Below are 17,566 nucleotides of genomic sequence, written 5' to 3' on the forward strand. Positions count from 1 at the left end.
GTCTGATTCAGGATTATCCTAACTCGTTAACAAATGGTGATGAACGTGCCAATTGCCTACTTAATGAAGGTTCCTACCAGGCTGGGAAGTCAGCGGCCACACCGCCTGGGCTTGGAGGGAGGTGCCCGGCATTTCTAACTAAACAAGACAGCAAAGCTAAAGAACTCCTGGAGCACCATGGAAGTGAACAAAAACCCAACAAAAAACCATGTGTTCACATAAAGTTCCTTTTGGTTTTGTGGGAAATGCGGGTTTGAAATGAAAATAATTAGTGAGACAAGAGGTGGAGAGGAAAAATAATAAAAACAAGAAGCAGGCTTACGAAAGAAAAAACAGAAAAGAAAAGGAGTGAAGAGAAAAATAAATAACCCTGGAGCAAAAACGCAGAGGGAAAAAGAGCGAACAAAAGAGACAAATAGGAGGAAAAGGATCAGTAATGAAAGCCCAGATTACTTGATTCAGTCAAGCCACTGCTTGTGCTGTTCAGGGCAGGGCAGGAAGCCAATCTGTTTTCTCTGGTATTGTTTAGGCTACGAATACCGTGGCAGATTTCCCATCCACTCCCATGTTTATATCCGTGCTCCAATCCTAGCCACAAAAACGTGTGGGGGAAACACATCCCGAGAGGAGTAAGGGCTGGAAGCTGGAGGATGATAAACTTTGGAGCCAAATGGCCTCAAAAAAGCACTTCTGCACCTTATGGCAATTTTGCAGGATAATGTCTCGTTCACAAAATTCTGTGGCGGGAGGATTTTCATCTTCAAAATGGGTACAGTGATACCTCTGGGTTATTACAAACTCCCAGCTGCAAAGGGCTGCCTGTATTTATACAACACTGCATTATTTATAATATCCTTTCAGGAGCAGGAGAATGAGAGTTCTTTCCTTCACAGTTTGACTATTTTTTTCCTTCCCTTCTCCCACTTGGAAAACATTGATTTCTTGCCCTCATTTCTCCCACCAGAGCTGTAGCTGACCTGACTGTGTTTAGTTTGCTTCTCTAGGCCAGATCCTCAGTGGGTGAAAAGCACAACCAACCACCCTGGAATAACAGAGCTGCCCTGATTTTCCCCAGCTGGGATCTCATCCTGCCTCCCCAACATCTGCACGTTTGTGGGAGCTGATTAACAACTGCTACAACACTGCTGGGGAGGGGACAAATGTGTAAAAACTGCTGGCCCCATGATGTTCTGTTTCTGAGTGGGTTTTGACTCTCCTGTACTAAGAATCTGAAGAAGTTTATTGCTGCAAAATAATCAAATATTTAAGACTGATCAAATTTTGTATGGAAACTATTTGAGAGTGTCAGCTTCGCTGAGAAGCAGCAGGGGTTGTAAGATTTTACAGTCCAGAGCAAACAGTGAGGAATTTCAGTCCGTGTTACATTCTCAGTATCGTGAGCCATTAACTCGTGAGCATGTTGGCAAGACACCCAGAAACTTCTTCAGCAACAGAAGAGTCTGGAAAAATCCTTTTTTTCCCTTCTACAGAACAAATGTACCAAGGACACAGATGTTTCCAAAAGGGTTCTTTTAATCAGAAGCAAGTTTGCAAAAGAAGAAGTAACTTTCTCATATAAAATAGTGGAGTGGTGAAGGTGAGGCTAACAAGAGGTGTGGAACAAAAATCCAGGGCAAATCTCCAAGGAGACACTGAATTAAAAGCAATGATCCGATAACCGGAGTACACCGAAGGGTAGCTCAGACACAGCTGTGGGAGGTGATCCTACCCCATAGCTGACAGCAGATACCAAATCAGAGGATGGACTCCAGCCCAAGAGAGGCAAAGTGACCAGCTACAAAATCACCAGAATATGGGGTTCTTGCACCTTTCTGCTACCTGAGAGCTCCCACTGCACTGTGACAGACCCCAGCACGGCTCAGGGGTGCAATGACATCAAAGGGAGCCCTGGTGGCACTTCCCACCTGCAGAATGCCACCATTCAGTGGTAGCAGAAGTTCCCAAATCTAGTGACTTGGACACAAATGGGAAAACACCTTGATATAAAGCTCTGTAACCCCAATCCAGTCTCTGTATCCAGTGATTCAAGCTCCAAGAAAGTGCACAGTGATCAAACAGCATTGAAATAATGAATTTCCTGTCAAGTCTTGAGGCCCCAAGGCCATTTAAAGTGGGCAAGTGGCAGCTTTGAGAAGATAAAATTCTGAGTCAGAGCCTGAATCTCAAGTGCTAATGGTACTTCACTCCTTGTTCAAACAAATCTCACCTGTCCCAGGTGTCACGTGTGTGCTTATCCATTGTGGCTCTCTGCTGTCGGGCATGGCAGACTCTACACCTGCACAAAGTGCAAGGCAGCTTTCTTTTTCTGGGAGGACAGGGGGAGGACAAAAGGAGTCAGAAACACAAAGAACAGAAGGGACTGGAAGTGTCCAAGGCCAGGTTGGATGGGCTTTGGAGCAACCTGGTCACAGTGGAAGGTGTCCATGTCCATGGCAGGGGGGCTCAAACAAGGTGATCCTTAAGATCTCTTCCAACCCAAACCATTCTGGGATTCTGTGACTTGTCAGGTGGAGCCATTTCAGGCCCATCATGTTTAGTCTTGGGGTGAGCATGCTCCTAATCCAAGGGTAGTTTCCATAAGGAGGTTTCAATGGGTTTTGTAGAACCACATCATCACACGTGTGGCTTTGTTTGAACGCCACACCAACAAACCTTTCCTCACTCTGGTAACCTCCTAGCTTCTAGGAACACTTTGATAATGTGTGGATTCCACATGTGCTGGCAACCAACCTATAAAAGCAACCTAAGGAATGTGACTGAACTAGCAGGAACTCCAGGCTGAGTGGAGCTGACTGCAGTGCAACCTGCCCATGTCCCAGCAGCTCTGTGGTTCTTCCTTTCCAAACATCACCCCTCATTGCATGTGTCCTTCTGGCTGCTACTGGTACAGGAGATCAGCAAAACCAGGAGGTCTTGGCATCTTGGTCACTCTTACACATCACAGGCTTCTGGACTTCAAGATTTCTAATACCTCTGCCAGAGGTTATCTTTCTTATGTGGTTGTTTGCTTTCTTTTAAAATTTCTGATGAATTCCTTTTCTAAAAGGATTTTTCTCCAACAACTTGTCCCGTATATCTGAAAGCAATGTGTGGGAGAAGACACCAGTGCTCTGTATGTACAAAGATCTCTCTCTCTTCCCTTTTTGGAAAGTAGATTAGATAATCTTTGGATGACCCAATGGATTTCTTGAGGGAAGCAATGGCAAGGATAATAAATGCATCCCCATGTCAAGATATTTAGTCCAAACAATTGCTACATAGCTTCTGGCAGAGACCTTGGTATAAGGAAGAAAAATGAGATCTTGGCCCATCTGCAAAACATCACTGGTTTAAACACTCAAAATGAAGAGGGAAAAGCAATCCTTTTGAGTAATAGATTAGTTTCTTTTCTGTGTACTTTTCTTTCTTCTCTCCAGTCATGCCAACTGCTCCCAAAAGTGGGATCACTGGCCAAAGTGTGATTCCTTTAGTAACTGCTGATGAAAGCCTTTGCTCTCACCTCTCCCTGCCCTCCCCATGAAGGCAGTCCCTGAGTGACTCCCAGGGTAGGAAATAAGAGACTGTCACTGATGAAAGCAAAGGAGTGCCCTCTCCTGTCCCTTGTCACCATTGCCATTTGTACCTGCACAGCGCTGGCCCTGCCCAAACATCAGAGCATTAAAAGGCAGGAATGGAAAATACTCCAGCCAATGGTGTGGGTCATGGTGGGGACACACAACGTGTGACATGGATTTTGGGGGGGATAAAATACTCAGAGTGGGCTGGAACAGCACAGCTCCTTTATGTGTGCACTTTTGCATGTGATTTATGACAGGGACAACTTGAAGTCTGGGGCTGGGGGCATTACTGACAGTGGTGACTGCTGTCATCTCAGCCCTGCAGGGGGTGAAGACTCGGGCACTTTTTACCTGCAGGAGATTGGATATTGTTTTGGCTATTGCATGAAAAACAAGCTCCTATTAAACCATTCCCTGAAATGTCTCCCTTGGTCATTTCATGATGCTGCTTTTATTTTTCAGTAACAGTCACCAAGAGACCTGAGAAACAGGGGAAGGGAAATAAATAAAAAAAGAATAAAATATCCTGAGAAGGCTTTTTAAGCCTTCATTTTTCAAGACTATTCTAAACAGGAAGATGGAAATGGAAGTGAATTCAATGGGTGAAGTTACTGTAACATGACAACTAATGTTTAAAAGTTGTATTTCAAGGCTGCAATTTCCAAAGATTGCAGCAATGAAATAGAGCTTTCTTCCTAACTGATGGAGTATTTCCTTCCAGATAAAACAATTTCCCTGATATGTGAAGTAAATAAAACCTACCTATTAACCATATTTTACAAGTTGAGCATGTTAGCAAGAAGGTGGAGGCATCACACATGGAGCTACACACGATCCTGAACAGCAGAAAACACATCCTGTGCTCAGCTGAGGGCTGGGCAGGGCACTGCACCTCCTCACTCTGCAAGTGCCTATCGAAAATAAACCCAGGTGTCAGAAAAGCCTGAACACAACAGAACCAAGACTGACAACAGTATGGATAAGAATGGAACAGAAACACCTTTGTTGGGATCAACAGGTCCTAAAGGAATCACACCTAACCTGTTATTTCGACAGCAGTCAGAAGAAAAGAGCCACACAGCCAACTCAGCAGGTCCTCAGCAAGCTCAGGCTTTTTAGTTGCAGCTGGTTCTGAGAAAAAAGGAACAGTCTCTTCTCCTTGCTTTGTATGGATTGTGCTGCTCCCCATGTTGTCCTTCAGCGGAGCAGTGGCCATGAAGTCCATTTCCTTTATTCCCCATGGTTTTCTTGTTTTTTTTTTTTTCTCAATGTGGTATCAGATCAGCCCCAGGGAGTAACTGTACCTTACATCAAGTGTAAGGCAATATTCAGGAGATGTGCAGTTCCACTATGCTTTCCTTTGGAGCAAAGTCTTCGGTGTTCCATCTACATCTTACTAATTTTCATCCCTAAAGTCCTCAGTGGTCCTTGGAGGGCTCCTCCTGCAGCACTACCTCTTACACCTGTTGGACAAGGGCCATTAAAATTCCAAGAGCAATTGCATTGTTCTGTCAAATGTATAAAAACAACGTGCCTAAAATATGTAATCTGATGCAGGAAATGACAAAGGAAAAGGAAAACAAATCAGAAAGTCACATAGATAATTTTGTCTAAGAAACAAAAAACACAGACTGAAAACAAATTTTGGCAGTTCAGTAATTAAAGCAAAGTCCATATGGCTTAAGAGAACAGTCAAAGTGCACAGAAGGCAGTGGGTTTTTTGTTTGCTTTGCATTCCTCTTCACAGCACACTCCAAGTCATCCTCTTTGGAGCCCCATCTCCATCCCACACACATCCTACCCAGGTGCAGAGAGGGGGATGACTCACAGGGTTTTGGCTCAGCCGTGTCTTTGCAAGTCCCTTGCCATCTAATGAGCTGCAGATCATTATCCCAAACTCAAAAGCCCTTAAACACACCCACTGGAGTTTTTGGTTTTGAACTTTTTCTTCCTGGAACCTTTGGAGAAGAACAGGAATCCAGTGCCAAAGCTATGCTGAGTGTGCATGCACCGAGAGCTGCAGGGCTTGGAGGCAGTGCCCAAGAGTAAAAGCAGTTCTGAGATAGTTTGCCCTGTCCAAGAGGCACTGAAAGGTGACAGCAAGGCTGAGCTGGCCCTTGGACCTCAGCTGTTCTGGTGAGGTGCCACCAGGATACTCCCAACCAGGCCCCTGGGCAGCCTGATTTCAACAACCTGCTCTGAAGACACCACCTCCCCCTGCCACAGACGTCCCACATCCCTCGAGAGGACAGGGACAACTTTCTGTGGCAACAACGCCCACATGAGCCTTGACAGGACCAAGCAAGCACCAATTTTCCTGGCTTATCCACCTGCAAGGAAATGCCAGATCCTGACGTGGCAAGGACTCCCCTACTTCCAAATTCACCTTTCAAACTCTTATGATAAAAGTCTGGTGACCCAGGACTGTTGCTACTTGGATTCTTTCAACGCCTGACAACTTCCTTGTGAGTAAACAACTTGCTACTAAACATGACAGACTCAGAAAAAGGATAGAAAAGAAGAAAACAAAAAGTGAGCTGTACAAAAAGATGAAAAATAAACTATAAGTCTCCTCTTTTCTTTCCAAAGGCTGTAGGTTCATGTGCACAGAGCAGGCTGTAAATGTGCACAAGGTAATTCATGACCCCAAAGCCTGAAAAACCTGGTTAGCTTTATTTGGAGACACTTTTTTGCTTCTCCCAGATATGAAGCTGCAGAATCAATAAAAGGCACCTGTGGACACCAAAACTCACCCAGTCTGTGTGGTGTGTCTTTGTACTAAAAAAATAAAATCAAACAAACCCTGCCACTGTGTACTTTTTTACAGACCAATAAACAGAACTGCAGAGTCTGGGTGAAAAAGGATGTTCAACTTCTGTTGGCAGGGCACGGTAACTCTGATGATCAAAACCCTCATCAATTAGTAAACTCTCTAGGTTGTCACTGAAATTTCTAATTGAAAAATTCCTCTGGCTTGCTGGGTTGTGTCCTCTGACTTTTAAAAAATGACTGATTCAAGTAGTACACACAGTCCACAAGGAGCATTAGAGCCACACCAATAATAAACTGACCTTACATCTGAATTCTTCCCACTTGCTTCACCCACCACTGCCTACAGCGCTCTTTTGAGCCATCTCCTCTTCCAAAGGCCCTGGAGTTGGAATATTTAAAGAATGCAGCAGGTCCCATTTGAAGAAGAAAGAAAAGCAGGTCAGTAATTCAATATAAATACACCAGTAGTGAGCTTAGAGCAGACACAGTGACACATCTGAGCCTACACTGATCAGCCAGGGCTCCTAATGTGTGGAGCAGCCAGGAGAAGAGAGGTGTCTGCTTTTCACCTAAAAATGTGTCCATTTTCTATGTTTTACTACTTAACTTTGATGACAGAGAAAAATTAAAAAGAAGAGAAAAAGAAAATAAAAAAGAGTAGAGAAAAAGGAAGAAAAAGGAGCCTGGGAGGTTTTATGTTTTCTCTTCAAATCACATCACAGAGTCACTCATTGCATCTAGGGAATTCACCTGCTTGTTTGAGAGCAGTGGGACAGGAGGAGGGCAGAGAAAGAAAGAGGGAAGGAGAAGGGCATGGGAGCTGCTTCCTGAAGCAGTGTTAAAAAAAGTGGTTAAAAAACCCCTACTATTCACAAGTGGTTAAAATCATCACTGTTCAGAACTCCTTTTTTTTCTTTTTGTTTTCTTAAACAAAGGTTCAGCTAGTTCAGCTCCGTGTTTTTATAGAGTTGATTGTCTTCAGAAAGAAAAAAAAAAACCAACAAAAAAACCAACCAAAACACCAACAACCCAGCCTCAGGTGTGTTCCCATCCGTTTCTACCCTGATCAGCGAGGGTCCCCCCGAGTTGAGCGCCCCGGCCACGCACACGCGGTCCCTGCGGCTGTCCCGCCGTGTCCCCAGCCCCGCTCAGACAAAGGACGAGAATCCTGTCACTGGAGTCCGGGAGCCGGGCGCGGGCTGTCCCGTGGGGGTGTACACCCCTCCTGAGCTCTGTGTGGTGATGACAGTCTGGAAATAGGGCTCTGCCTCGCTGGCCGTGCACTCCTCGTATCTGTAGGACGCCGGGTGCTGCTTCACCCCTTTCTGCTGCCGCTTCCACGAGTTGTAGTAGGTGGGGTCGCTCATGTAATGGTTCACGAAGGAGTGCTTGGGCAACTCGTCCTCGTAATCCGAGTCAGTGACCTGGGGCATCGGGAAAAACAGAATTAAATAATCGGTCATTAGCATCGATGATAACTTTAGCTTGTTGTGGTCGCAAAGAAATGAGAGGCAAGTTTACCATCACCAGCTGACTAAAGCTGTAATGTTAAGGTAAGAGGGATGGCAGTCCAAGTGTGGTACAGGCTGGGCTGGGGAAAAGCACTGTGCTCTGCTTTAGCCTGACTTTGCTGCTAAAGGGAGAGTCCCCTGATAACTGACAGAGAAATCCCTTCTAATTCCCTGCAGAATGGTGCAGGGGCAGCCAGGAGCTCCTGCTTGGGCACAAGAAGCAGGGAAGTGTAGAGAGGTCACAGTGAAACCAGCAGCTTTCAATCACAATCAGGAATACTGCAATTACAACTGAGCATCTCTCTTCTGATGGAAGGACAGCAGGGTTGCCTTCCACACAAACACTCTGGTTAGCCAGGCCAATGTTTGGGGTGGCCAGCCCAAGCCACCTGCACAGGACTCTGGGTGTTAAGTATTGAAAATTAGTTCTGTAACTGGAAGGAAGTTAAGTAAAATCAGACTTTTTTTACAGGCAAATAACACTATTTGCATGTTCCAGCTGATTATGGGTGGTACAAGGTACACAACCAGCAGGGACAGAAGAAAGAGAATGCAAAATCTGGGAAAGAAGAGCTGCCAGGCAGGAGGGGCTGCTTCCTTGGGATGAGTCAGACCCAGCTCTGTGCTCAGAGCGGATCTACCCCTGAAACATTTATGCACGGTGGCTGGAGAGCTTCAAAGCTCCCATCAATATCAAGCAGGAGCTCTATTGAGATGTAACCAGATAAGCTCTGTGCATCTGCCCCTCCTCTGAAGTGCTGCTGCTGGGATGCAGCTGGAGGAATCACAGAGGGCTTGTACATCTCTGCTGAGCACAGAGACCAGGGCAAAGCCTCAGCCCTGGAATCTCAGAGCACATTTTCCTTCTGTTCCCACTGATGTTCCCACCAGTAACAGCCCCATCCCACCCAGCACACAAACATTTACTCAGGCATTTCCAGATCTCACGCCTTCCCTCAAAATCTCCAACTAGACCATGCAAAAGCTTTCATTCCTTTCCCTCCCCCACTCAATAATCTGCATTGCCAGTTCTAGAGGCAATTAAATATCAAAGTAGGAGCTGCCTAAGACACACAAGAGAGACAGGTAAGTGCAGCTCATCACTGTTCGTTGCTGCAATTAGTTTCAAAAGGTTGGTGTGGTTCTGATCTATGACACCACCCAGCAAACACACATCCTTCTTGATCCTGCCTGCCACAAAACTTGTCTTTCCTCCTCTAAAGCTCCTTTTTAATGGTCTCAGAAGAACAATCCTCAAATGCCTTGTGAACCATCGTTTGAAAAGGGCACAGCATCCATCATCCCCCTTTGCTTAGGTAGCTGCTTCAATGCTGTTCCGTGCCCATTTTCCAGCACAGAGGGTGATGGACAGAGCTGAGGAATTTTTCCCAGTGCTTTCCAAAAGTGAGCAAAGCAGCTCTTTACAGCTTTGCAAAACTTCCTTTCCACTATTACCCAGGCTTTGGCTCTTCAGGAACTATGTACTGTTTGATTTTTAAGAATGAAAAGCTTCAGGTGCCTTGACAAGTAATTACTAATACAACAAAGCCCTACCAGCATTTCATAATTATCCCAGAAGGAACACAGCAAGCCTGTCTCCTAGAAAAACACTCCTTTGCACCAGCTGCCAGGCTTGGGAAGCCAACACCTGACTCCCTCCAAAGACCTTCCTGAACAGGTGGTTTTTGCAGCATTCCTGGAATATCCCCAGATCTGGACTACTTCACAGCCAGTGGGTGCAGAGAGCAGCTCCAGAGTTCTTGGCACTGCTGCCAGGAACATCCTGCCAGCACTGCCCTGTCTGTTTTTGCAGGGGGCTCCAGCAGGAGTGCCATGGATGGCTGCAGATGTGGCAGCATGGCAGGGCCTGGCAGCAGGAGCTCAGGCTGGTCCTCAGCCAATTTCACCAGAAGATCCCCAAACCCTGGTTCCCTCTGACCTCAGCAGGAAACAAGTTATTGCACCCTGCATCAGTCTCCAAACATGATGCTGTGTGTCCATAGTGCAATTTTAAGGTAAATGCCTGGGAAGCTGAGGGATGACATGGAAGAAAAGTCTCTGCATCCTGAGCAGAGGCAGGATTGCTCACCAGAGGCAGCACCCAGAGGTGTGGGCTCCTCCAGCTCCTGTGTTGTGCTCTCTCTATCAAAGGTACAAGGCACTGCTCTGCCATGGCTCTGACTCCTTCCCCGGCCCACCATCACTCTTACAGACTCAGACACTCTCAGCCCCCCAACAAGGAACCAGCCCTGCTGAACAGAGGCATCACAGCTGAGCTGAGGTGGCATAGACCCGAGGAACCAAAAAACCCCACAAACTTCTGGTGGCTCTTTATGAATCTTCCTGATGTCCCCACAGACACAGAGGATCTGTGGGGTTGGACAAAGCCAACTAAAAGCTGGAAGCCCTAAGGAGGAATGCAAAGAAGCAAGTGACATGACTATATAGCTGTAATAGTACTTATGCAGCCACTCGAGCTCTGTCCATCACAAGCAAAGAAACCACTCACTCACAAAGCTAATATAATTTCTGTTCCTAAGCCAAGTTCTTTAAACATTGCCAGAAGTCAACATAATAAAGAGAGGAAATCCTGGGAACACTTTAAGATGAGCTGCTACCATTTGAAATGTGGTGTGCTCAGATTTGCCATGAACTGAAAGAGGGAATTTAAAACAATAGCAATTGCTGATAATTTGTCCACTAATTAGTTCATTATACTAACTGAAAGGGAACAATAATTTGGTGTAAATAAGGCCAGGGTCTTTTAGAAGGAAAGACTGTCATGAAGCATATAGGGCTTCAGTAACTTCAGCCTTTCACCATCATTCAGGCTGATGCTGGAAAGGATAACCTGCTTGTTAGTGTTGATACGACAGGTTTTTTCTGTTTTTCTTTCAGGACAGGCAGGAACTGACTGTTTTGTCCACGTTTCTGAAGTATCTCCTAAGGTCTGCTCCCAGCAAGACTCCAGTAACCAGCCTTATCAGCAAGGAATGCTCTAAACTGGCATTCCACAGCCCGATGAGAATCAAGGAGAAGTAAGATAAACCTGTTTAGCATGACAATACAGACAGCTTATACTAAAGGATTACTCTTTAGTGGTTTTAAACTATTGAGTAAATAGAAATGCTGCAGGGCTTTTTGCTTTGTTTTCAGTCTTCTCCTTTCCCTGTGACTGTGGCTGTGTTACCTTGGAAACCTCCATAGGCTGGAGCGTGATTGGGTGTGTGGTGACATTACACACTGTCAACTAAAGGTGCATGGATGCCTATGAAACAACAAATACAGAAAATGAGAGCTATTGAGGTATATTTTTCATAGCATAAAATGCACGAGTGCTGCTCAGAGGCAAGTCAGCCACCAGAGTTGGCTGGCTTAGTCAGTGGGAAATGTGATAATAAATTTGATAATAGTTCCAGTTATCCTTTTAAGTGACTACAAAAGAAACAGCCTTATAAGATTACTTCTAAAAATGTAGATAACAGCAGGAATTTTTTTTGTTGGCCTGAAATAAATATGCTGTAAAAGAGACAAGGTAACCCAGTATGCAAAATATTTCTCTGGACATGGGAACCCACTCTTATTTTATGTGTCACCTGCAGCTGGTTTCCACATAGTGCCCAACTTGTCAAAATCACTGGAGAGCTTTACTGGAAACCAAGTTAAACCCTGTTTCCTCTGAAGTGTTAAGTGGAAATGAATATCTTCCTACAGAGCTGAGAAAGCCAAAGCCAGTCATATTGCAGACAGCAGTGGGAAGGCCAGAGCATCCAGCACTGACTGATAATGTGTGCAACCTGTGAGTTATTTTCTCCTGGAAACAGTTTTTGGGAGACCACAAAAGGAGGACACATGAGAACACACAAATGTGCACCAGCCTCCCCTCTCCTCCTGCTTTTCCCTGGCTGGATGACACTGCAGGTACATCATCAGATTTCTATACATGGTGAACACCAGATTTTTTCAGATTATCTGTCCAGAGCCTTGTCCACTTGACTCATTAACTAAAAGTCTATTATTATTAATCATTTAGAATTTACACTCATAGCAGTCTCCTGCTCCGTACCTGCCAATTAAACTTCTCTAACCTCATTAACAGTACTGGTGCTTGGCTTTCATGACATGGAGTAAGTTCACCACTTGATTTATGAATATTAAGAGTCCTACTTGATTTCCTCTTTGTTTCTGTGTGTCTCTCCCCTCCAGGAGGGAGCTTGGAAGAAAGAACCCAGGCAGATGCTGTGTTTTAAGTGCAGTCAGTCAGCCCAAGAGTTCTTCATGTTCAGCAAACCCCAGGAGACTTGAAGCCAGTGAGCTTCCTTCTTTTCCATATAAAATCATGACAACTCAGGCAACAGGCATAAGACTAAGCAGTAACACAGTGACAAGTGGATTGAAGGCAAAGGCACAGGTTTTGTTTCTGCCTGCCCTGATGTGCCTCATATTAAGTGGAATTTGAGACCCACACACAGATGTATTAGAGGAAAACAGCATCAGGACCCTCTGCTGCAGAGGACCAAACCTGGGTAGAACTCTCACATGAAAAGATGTCTTTAACTCTTCATCTTATGGCAAATGTTTCTGCCTCCTAAGACAGATGGAAAATCTGAAACTCTCAGAAAACAGAGCTTGTCTATTACGACCTCCTCTGAGAACAGAAACTAGAAGAAAATAAAAGACAAACAGGAAGAGCTAATAGGTACAGGAACACTTGAAAAGAGAGTGGTCAGTCATCTATGCCCACCTCTGCCCCAACCCACCCTCACCTCCTGTCTGCACCTGCCAACATAAACAGCATTTTCAGGCTGATCAAAAGGCAGCATCTCCTACTGCTACCTCTGCTGGGAGCATATTAACATTTCATGACTAAAAGCACTCCCCACTACAAAAACCCCCAAACAAGCATCAAAGACATTATACAGGCAGGCTGCATCTCCAAGCCCCAAGGAAAAACAGGGGCATATTTTATGCACATACTCACGTGCACACCCACATTCACAAAAACACCAGAATCTCAGCTGAGACCTTCAGGCTCGACAGCAATACAACAGTAAATAAACAATATCAATAGCCTGAGAAAAAAAAAAAAACAAATCACATAATTCTCTGCTGTACAAACAGTGCATATAGAAGGCATAATGACACCCTGCAAGGAGACTTCTGCACATCACCAGGAAACACCACACGGGACATTGAAATTAATGTCAAAAGGTGCCAGTGCTAAATTCACGATCATGCTCAGCAAACTGTTTTAATGACAGGTTTAATGCTGGGTTGTTACAGTGACATGACCAAAGCACTGTGGGTTTAATCTGGAGGGTAATGCTGGAGCATTGCAGAGACAGCAGCTTGAGCTGCACCAAGGAAAGCTGCCTGCACGACGGGTCGGCCACAGGGCAGCACAAAGCAGCAGGCTGTCGGTGGTAATTAGCAGGAGGTGAGAGCTAGGTAGCCAGGAAAAGCAGCTGTAGCTGCAGGTGCAGAAAAGCTCCAGATGAAAACTGTCATCTTCTTTCACGACTTGCTGCCCGTGATATTTTCTTGCTGGAAGGGTCAGGTTTGGCATGGTTTGGCCCACTGCTCGCTTCTTGCGCTGTCAGTTCGGATTCATCAGGATCTCAGCTGACAGCATCTGATTTTAGAGACAGATTTACCTTTCTGCATCTCCTTTGAAGTCTGTCTATTCACCCATGGCCACTGCTGGACTTTCACAGCCAGCAAACACTTTCTTCCTTTTTACAGGGAATGTGGAACACAAGATGGAGCCCTGACAGATGGATAATGCTGGCAAACACCCATCTTCTCTGGAGAGCAGTCCACAGGCAAGGCTGGGGTGTTCAGAGAGCTGAATGCTGGGCCCTCACAGCCATGGCCATGTGGCTCCCTGGCAAATTACTCACTCCCCATCTACTCCCTCTGTAACCAAGGCAGTGGCTGTCACCACTCAGGCCACTCTTCTGACTGGTGGGGTGAGCTGTAGCTGTGAAACTGCAAACCACATTCCACACCCTAGTCAGTGCAACAGTGCAAAGCACATCTCACCTTTAACCTCACCCAGAAGACAGTAGCTGGTTATTTTGCAGCACATATGTGTTTTCCCAAAAGTGCTCCAAGTTTGCAGACCACAGGCAGAAGGGGCTGTACAGATGATCCTTGAGACAGGTCAGCACACACTGTCTGACAGATTGCACTCACCTTTCTACTCTGGAAAACTGAATATCTGCCAAGGCCAGGTCTGGAATCTGCCCTGGCTGGGTCCTGCTTGTCATTCTTTCCTTTGATATTTTTATTTTAAGACGTGATGCAAACAGCCTGGTGAATTGAACCTTTTAAAATCCCTGAGACAGACAGTGACCACACAGCATGATGCAGATATGGGACTGGGACTTCAAAGACTTGCCAGGATTCAGCATGGAAATGATTATCTGTGGTGTCTGTGCAATGTGAGGCGGAGGGAAATCCTTACCTCTGACTCTGACACTTCCAGGGGCTTCTCATTGAGGCCCAAGCCCTCGGTCAGCACTGCCCCATTGTACTTGTTGCAGATATCCTCATCAGAGTAGTGCAGCCCCCCTGGGCTTGGCCGAGGAGGAGACCTAGGAAATGCAAAGGATGAGTGTTTGGGATGTTGTTACTCCCCTGGAGTTGATGAAATCATGCCTAGAAGCCAGAATCACAGCTTGAGGCAGAGACTTGGGTGTTTAAGTCCTCCCTGGATTCTTCAGTCTCTCCCTTTTGCCTCTTTACCAGTGCTTGAAGCTAGAAAAAAGACGTTCCAAAAGCACAGCATTCCCAGCTTTTTACCTGGTTCCATTCTTCTTTGAGAAGGTGCTCTTGATGTTCAGGTGTCTGCTGTTGAGCTCCAGAGCAGTGAAGCCTCCGTTGTCCAGGGTGACTGACTCTTCCACATTGGAGATGGTTTTACCTGGAGCCAGGAAATGAGAGCTTCAGCTGAAACAAAAGCACTTTTCCCCCAAATAGAACTGCAGGAGCTAACTTGTCCTTCTTTCTGTTTTATGACATCATTAATTATTTGAAATTCTCTTCACTTTTTCTCCTGGCAAGTGGGAACAGAGTGAAAACAAGGAGTGTATCAGGAAAGTGAAGGGGCAGAGGAAGTCAAAAGAGGAGAAAGGGGTCATGGATGGATGGATTTCATTCATAGACAAGCATCTAAAATAGCACAGATAAACTGTGCTTCAAAAATGCTTATTCTTGATTTTTGACTATAAATAGAAACCTGATAACTAATTTAGGTGGCTACTGAAAATGTCCTAAATCAGGTGCTCAGAATCCCATTCCAAGAGAAAAGCAAAGAGAAGCAAGAAGCAAAGAAAAGCAAGAGAAAGCAAAACTAGAAAAAGAGGAAAAGGAGAGAGAAAAGAGCCAGGAAAAAAAGCAAGAGGAAGGGCAAGTGGATAGCAAATGGGAAAACCATGCCACAGCTGAAATGGGGATCAGGTATGGAGAAATCACCAGACAATGTAAGGCAGGAGCAGGGACAGGATGGGAAGAAAAAGGAGAATACAGCCCAGCATATTAAATCTTGTGATCAAATCTAGCAGGAGCTTGTTCTCTGCTGCGCTCATCCTTTGTCATCCCAGAGGTGTGAGCTGAGCCCGTGTCCCAGGGAGAAGGGCTGGCTGCCACTTTGCAGCAGACAGGTGCTTTATCCTCAGCTTCAATTTCAGTGCTGCATTAAGGCTCTGTGAACACGGATATCTGACAGCACAGGTCAGACCTGCCTTTTCATTGTCTGTCCCCAAACACAGTAAAACTAAGAAGATGAGAGATTTCCTATGAGCTGTGCATACAAATATATAATAGTATTAACTTGGTAAAATGCCACGGTATTCATACATCTTATATCTCATGGGACTGAAATCTGATTTCTAACACTTGTTAGAAGTGAATTACAAAGAAAGAGAAGATCTTCACTTTGGGACTGAATTACTAAATACTGCCTGGAAGACTTCATTACATTAATCCCTAAGAACAGGTAGTGCAGAGACCCATCCGCCTGATCCTTTTCATTAATGGACCTTTTCTGGCACCTCCTGGCATCAGAGAAATTTCCTGCTGCAGGTGGAGGAGGCTATCAGAGAAATACACATGTGAACAACCCTTCCAGGACTTTATCATGTAGGGAGAAGAAAAGGTAAAAACAATATTCAGAGCTCAAGAATGAGGCTTTTTCAAAGGGGACTATTTGACATTCCAAGTTACAGAGCAGGTAACTCCTGTTTCCTTTCAAGAAAGGAGACTGGTAAAAATCATCACTAAAGGAAAATTCAAAGCTTGATGCTCACTATATGTTAAAATCTAACAGGTCCAGATAACCAAGACACCTCCTGGCTGCTTGGCCCCCACCCCAGCAACTGCAGCTTGACTTAGGGAAGGAATGTGAGATGCAGGGCACTCAATAGAAAGGAATTGTGATATAGCCCTCACACACAGAGGTTTAGAATATCTGCACTGGTACAGCCATGGAAAAGCAGAATCTTTCTCCTTCTCATCTATCAGGGATTTATGCCAAAGTTAAACAAAGGCTCAGCTAATTCCTTATTTATTCCTTATCTGCCAAGTGTTTGACCCAGACTCCTTGGCTTTTACTGCAGTCCCTGGGACTTCCAGAGTCTGTCCTGTCTGAACTGGTCAGTGTCCAAACCCTGGTCCAGTGTGGCTGGGGGTAAAAGCCATTTCTACCAAACCAGACAGCAAAAAGTTCCAAGTCTTCTGCCAAGCAAAATAGCTCTAAACACAGTCCCTGCTGAGGAAATCAGAAGTACAAAGGAAAGGCATCTCTGATTCCCACAGCTTTTGAGACTTTTGCACAGCACAGGGATGGTGCCTTACCTCCATTACAGTTCTTGTACTTCTTGCTCTGGCCATGCAGGACCAATGCAAACACCACCAGCAGGATGAGGATGAGGCTTGAGAGAGCCATCACCAGCAGAAACCACCACTCCTCGTAGAAAGGGGCTTCTGTTTGTGCTGAAAGAGCAAAAAAACAAATAACAGTTCCTCTTTATGCCTCTTTAAAACTTTCTCTTGTTCCCCACAGGGAACGATGACTCCGCAATGGTGCTCAGGAGAGGAGGGGGTTCAGACTCTTAGGGGCTTGCTGACCCTTCTGAGATGGCAGAGAACAGGAGCATAGCACAGCTCCAAGCCAGAATCCCAGGATGGTTTGTGTTGGAAGGGACCTTAAAGCTCATCCCGTGCCACCCCCTGCCATGGCAGGGACACCTTCCACTGCCCCAGGCTGCTCCAAGCCCTGTCCAACCTGGCCTTGGACACTTCCAGGGATCCAGGGGCAGCCACAGCTTCTCTGGAGAACCAGTTCCATCTCCACAAGCACCTTTCACACCCCTGGAGCAGCTCCAGAGGCCCTTTGCTAAGTTATCACCAGGAGAAGAGAGGCAGGTTTCTTCCCACAGCTCTGCACACCTACATTTATTGACCATGGCAGGCTTAGCACTCCTGGGTCAAGGGAACCACTAATATACGTGCCATGACCCGTGATTATTCCACTTTTTGGGAGGCTTACCTTGCCAAAATGCTGCTCAGTGGCTCTTTGAAAAATACAGCTAGTGCCAGGGAACAAAGCACACTTGGTTCAGCATCTTTCAGTACCTCCATTAACTCCAACTTCTAACATTCACTGCTACTCTATATCAGTTCTCCATCCACTGAGCCAAGCCT

At 45.6% G+C, this 17,566-nt stretch overlaps 1 protein-coding gene across 3 annotated transcripts in view; it reads right to left on the reverse strand.

Annotated features, from left to right (window-relative positions):
* Positions 1 to 1,515: 1,515 nt before the first annotated feature.
* Positions 1,516 to 17,566, reverse strand: part of SDK1 (sidekick cell adhesion molecule 1) — a 389,575-nt gene continuing 373,524 nt past the window's right edge. For all 3 annotated transcript variants that reach the window (XM_077186853.1, XM_077186854.1, XM_054643643.2), the window contains 4 exons: positions 16,718 to 16,855; positions 14,666 to 14,786; positions 14,328 to 14,457; positions 1,516 to 7,774 (listed from right to left, as the gene is read on the reverse strand). In XM_077186853.1, the coding sequence (XP_077042968.1) occupies positions 7,499 to 7,774; positions 14,328 to 14,457; positions 14,666 to 14,786; positions 16,718 to 16,855 (665 nt within the window). In that variant the 3' untranslated portion in view covers positions 1,516 to 7,498. The remainder of the gene's footprint in view (positions 7,775 to 14,327; positions 14,458 to 14,665; positions 14,787 to 16,717; positions 16,856 to 17,566) is intronic.

Source organism: Agelaius phoeniceus, chromosome 16 (genome assembly GCF_051311805.1).
Source record: "Agelaius phoeniceus isolate bAgePho1 chromosome 16, bAgePho1.hap1, whole genome shotgun sequence".
Lineage (NCBI taxonomy): Eukaryota > Metazoa > Chordata > Aves > Passeriformes > Icteridae > Agelaius > Agelaius phoeniceus.